The sequence below is a fragment of the Palaemon carinicauda genome, chromosome 4, assembly GCF_036898095.1.
Source record: "Palaemon carinicauda isolate YSFRI2023 chromosome 4, ASM3689809v2, whole genome shotgun sequence".
Taxonomy (NCBI): Eukaryota; Metazoa; Arthropoda; class Malacostraca; order Decapoda; family Palaemonidae; genus Palaemon; species Palaemon carinicauda.
This window is the reverse complement of record NC_090728.1, coordinates 167,143,885-167,148,884: the sequence shown is the minus strand read 5'-3', so window position 1 is coordinate 167,148,884 and position 5,000 is coordinate 167,143,885. Positions and strand designations below refer to the sequence as shown.

At 33.5% G+C, this 5,000-nt stretch overlaps 1 protein-coding gene across 1 annotated transcript in view; it reads right to left on the bottom strand.

The window, feature by feature from the left end:
* LOC137640174 (uncharacterized) overlaps positions 1 to 5,000 on the bottom strand; it is a 26,489-nt gene that overhangs the window by 501 nt on the left and 20,988 nt on the right. The window contains exon 5 of the mRNA XM_068372699.1: positions 1 to 1,884. This exon is cut by the window's left edge and continues 501 nt beyond it. Within this exon, the coding sequence (XP_068228800.1) occupies positions 1,741 to 1,884 (144 nt within the window). The 3' untranslated portion in view covers positions 1 to 1,740. The remainder of the gene's footprint in view (positions 1,885 to 5,000) is intronic.

Sequence of the window (5,000 nt, the reverse complement as noted above, 5' to 3'; positions counted from 1 at the left end):
ATTGCTCTAGACATAGTTTGTAACTACAAACTTTTGCTAAAGTTCTCTAGCTATTGTTCACAATCACATATTTGCCTACAGTTCCAGTTTTTATGAAGATTATAATTTAGACACAAAATGGAGTTCAATTTACACAGAATGCAATTGTAGTTTGTAACCTTCACTTTTCCAGTGTGGTTGTAAAATGGAACCTGTCTTTTCAAGAAGGTAACCTAATTATAACTCAACAGTAAATTGGCACATTTTTCTTAGTTTGTACAATATCATATGAAATTATAGCTCTTTTAATCGCACTTTTATGAAATCCCTTTGAATTTACATAGAAAAATGCAGCAGACATTTATTTCTATATTGAAATTCCGAAAAATAAGATACCCTGTCCTTTAAAATCCACGTGAGGTACACATAAGCCGAAAAAGTAAAAAAGAAAAAAAAAACTAAAAAAGTTGAATTTAAGGCGAACTTCTTTTCATGAAAGTGTATGAAAATATTTCTAATAAAAGACAAAACTGAAAATGCATAACTTAAAAGAGACTCTTCTTATATCAAATAATACGAGAAAAAAAGCAAAAAATTAGCGAAAATAACATTACTCAGTACACACTAGCGAAAATATTGTTTAAGCATGAGCCGTGATTAAGAAGGGACAGATATAAATAAGAGAAAGAGAGATATGGAGAGATAAGTTGATAGATAAAATGGAATTGATAGAAAAAAAGTGGATGATTTAAGAAGGAAGCAGGTACGTATGCAGAAGCAAATGTGAATGAATATGCGAATGATTAAGGTCAAAGAAAAAAATAGCCACTTTGTTAAGGTCAAAGAAAAAAATAGCCACTTTGTAAAGGTCAAAGAAAAAAAATAGCCACCTTGTAAAGGCTAAAGAAAAAGATAGCCACTTTGTAAAGGTCAAAGAAAAAAGTAGCCACTTTGTAAAATTAAAAAAAAAATAGCCACTTTGTAAAGGTCAAAGAAAAAAAATAGCCGCTTTGTAAAGGTCAAAGAAAAAAGTAGCCGCTTTGTAAAGGTCAAAGAAAAAAGTAGCCGCTTTGTAAAGGTCAAAGAAAAAAGTAGCCGCTTTGTAAAGGTCAATGAAAAAAAAATCAATTAAGTTAACCAAAAAGAAAAGAAGAATAATAGAAAGGAAAAAGAATTATTATGTTTGTAAACTATTCTTTTATTCGGATTATAATTAGAGAAAGAGTTTGGACCCTGACTATATTCAGAATGAGAGGCTAGACTTATCTTGCGATAAAAGTGATGAATATTTAAGCATTAAAAAAAGTTATGATTGTGAAAAGGTGTCTGCATTATCGAAGGCTAATTCTTAAGAAACAGTTAATCTGTGAGGAAAAAAAACCTCACAAATGTGAAAAAGAAAAAGGTCATAAGAGAAAATGTTATGCGTAGATATATGAAATCAAATAGAGAGAGAGAGAGAGAGAGAGAGAGAGAGAGAGAGAGAGAGAGAGAGAGAGAGAGAGAGAGAGAGAGAGAGAATGTCAAAAAGTTTCTTTTTACTATTTCTAATATATAAAACATCAACATATAAGTATACTGTCAGAATACATCGTACAGGCAGGAAAATATAGGCCTATGGGATATCCCATATCTATTCAAAATTTTAGACAAAACCTATGAAAGGCCTCATAGAACCATTAATTCATTAATTTCCGAAATTATTTTTCAGAGTCTCCTGTAAGTGTATCCTGCAGCAGTATCCTGAGCATAGTGGAGGGCTTAGCCCCTCCATCCTTCATTCTCGATCCAGTCCTCGAGCTGGCCAATCTCGTCCTTAGCCTCAAGGCCGAGCTGACCCTCTGGCTGGACCTCTGGTTCGTAGCTCAGAACCCTGGCGCATTCTTTGAGGGCTGTCATCGCTTCCTGAAGAAAATAAATAAAAAGATAAAAGAATATTAGAAATGAAATGAAAAGAGAGATTACTCGGGTGCCTTATGTGGATGAGATCATGATGAGGGGTAGATGAAGAGGGTTTGGGCATGCTCTTCGCACTCCCCAAGAGAGATTAGTTCACTAAAATTTCAACTGGGCTCCACAAGGCACTAGAAGAGTTGGAAAACCCAGGCCTACACAGCTAAGGGCTATGATGAGGGGTAGATAGAAATGGTTTGGGCCTACTTTTCGCACTCCCTAAGAGAGATTAGTTCATCAAACGTTCAGCTGGGCTCCACAAGGCACAAGAAGAGTTTGAAGACCCAGACCTTCATGGCTGAGGACTATGAAGCGCGAAGTAGGAGATGATGAATGGAGAAGTATTGAATTAAAAGCTCAAGATAGAGACGACTGGAGAAATCTAACCGAGGCCCTTTGCGTCAATAGGCGTAGGAGATGATAATGATGATTTAGAATGGATATTCCTAAAATTTATGATTTAAATGAATAAATTCTTATAATCAATAATATCCCCTTTTTACTTTCTTTACTGCTACGGTAATTTTCGGTTCATTTGAGTGATTGTGCTGGTAATGATAACAAAGTAGTTGAATCGGTGGAACTTCAAAAGTTCAAACTTGCAGCGAATGTTTTTTTTTATGTTGAACCGGCTGACATAAATCTCTCTATAGTTTATGTATGAAAGCTCTATTTCATGGTTGTTACTGTTATCAAAATATTTCATTTCAGATGTTTATTATTTCTCTTGCAGTTTATTTATTTTCCTCACTGAGCTATTATTCCTTGTTGAAGCCCATGGGCTCCTGCTTTTCCAACTAGGGTTGTAGCTTGCTTAATAATAATAATAATAATAATAATAATAATAATAATAATAATAATAATATTAATTATGATAATAATAATAATAATAATAATAATAAAATGAAAAATGATGATAATAATAATAATAATAATAATAATAATAATAATAATAATAATAATAATAATAATAAAATAAAAATTTGTACACAAATGAACACGAGAATTCAAGCCGGAGTGTTTTCGAAGTAGAGATAAAAGTATTGACACTATTGCATGTTTTCTTGGCCTGATAACAAGAACAAGAAGAGGCGCAATGTAAATGAATGCCAAAAGAGAACAAGAGATTTTGATCTGTGCTTAGAGAAAACGACGTGCTTGGAGTTTAAGAGAAGGAAGGTTAAAAGAATTGAAAAAAATTATCTTTAGACATAGCAGTCAGAGAAGTAGTAGGCAATGAGACTGCTTTTCCAAAATTTAACACTAATTGAAGTGTTTATTTCTCTGTTTATTCTTCCTCATTCTTTTATTCTTCCTTGATTGCCTCATCTTCCATCGATTTCAACTCTCGACCGCCTCTTCCTTAACGTAGGAGCTATGTAGCTCTAAATAGACACTCGCTTGACTTAAAACAGAATAATCAAAATCACTTCAACAAAAGGAAATAAATAGATGTAAATCTATTAATTTTCCTCTGTTGAATATCCATCATCAATCCCTATTTGAAAAAATCACTTGATTTTGCTTTTTTTTCACCCCTAGACCGAATCTATTTCTATTAGTTAATGATACGAGGATTTGCATCCGCCAGCCGGGCCCCACCTCTCCCATCTCACGTGTGCCAAAATTTGCCTCCGTCTCACTCGCTCTAGAGCACAAGCGAGTTGATGTGACTCGATAGCATCTATCTTTAAACAGGTGTTGGCAATAAAAGGTGCCAAAGATACCCACTGTTGCATAACAGGTAAATGCAGCGCTTCAGAACCCATTAACTGTATTTTTTTATATATTGGTAGCTCATGTTTAGGTTCTTTACCGGTGCCTGCATACGCTTTAACAGAACGTCAAACTGCGTCTTGGCAGTATTTCACAAGTATACGTGATTTCTCTATTAACACAGATTTATGTTTTCTTGCTTGATTTGTTCACTTATATACAGGAAGACATTTATTTATTGGCAAATATGGTGCTCCTAAAGTTCTAAGGCAACAAGCAGATTGATATTACTCCTTCAACAAACAAGACGACGTCTTTCATTTAGCAAACGGAAGGATGATTCATAGATATCGAAAAGAGACGATCTTTAAATTTGTGATAAAATCAAGTGATGTTTCTCAATTTGAAAATTAAAGGAAATTTCTCCAATTGCAAATTGAATTACCTTAACAAAATGATGTTCCATTTTTCCATTAATTATCAGCTTTAATTTCTTCTTTTTTCACATTCTAACAGTAGGAAATTTTTCCATAAGCAAGGGGAGTGAAATCAACAATTTATAAATGAGGAGTAAAATTCGATGAATTATAGAAAGAACTGTTTCTTCGTTTGCAAAATATTGATGTGGAATTCTTCACTTGTAAATCAAATTTCAATTCACCGATAACATATTATTATTATTATTATTATTATTATTATTATTATTATTATTATTATTATTATTATTATTATTATTACTTGCCAAGCTACAACCCTATTTGGAAAAGCAGGATGCTATAAGCCAAGGGCTCCAACAGGGAAAATAGCCCAGTGGGGAAAGGAAATAAGGAAAAACTACATGAGAAGTTTAAGGACAGTAACAACATTAAAGTAAATCTTTCACAAATAAACTATAAGAACTTGAAAATAACAAGAGGATAAAAACCTCAAAATAACAAGAGAAAGAGAAACAAGATTGAATAGTGTGCTCGAGTGTACCCTCAAGTAAGAGATAAAGTGGGCTTTGTGTTTTTCCATATGTAGCACAGACAGAACATTTATTTTCATGCCCAAATTTAGAACAGTTAATAAAACAAGATGTAAGCATAGATATTTTTTAAAATCCGAGCAGAGATCTATATTCATTTTTTTTAATGAGGCGCATTTGCACCGACTCGCAGTGGTGCCCTTTTAGCTCGGAAACGTTTCCTGCTATCTGATTGGTTAGAATTATCTTATCCAACCAATCAGCGATCAGGAAACTTTTCTGAGCGAAAAGGGTACCCCTGCGAGTCGGTGCAAATCTGCCTCACTAAAAAGAATTGACTATAGTTGCATACATAGGTAGGACAATGCGTATGAAAGAAGAGTTT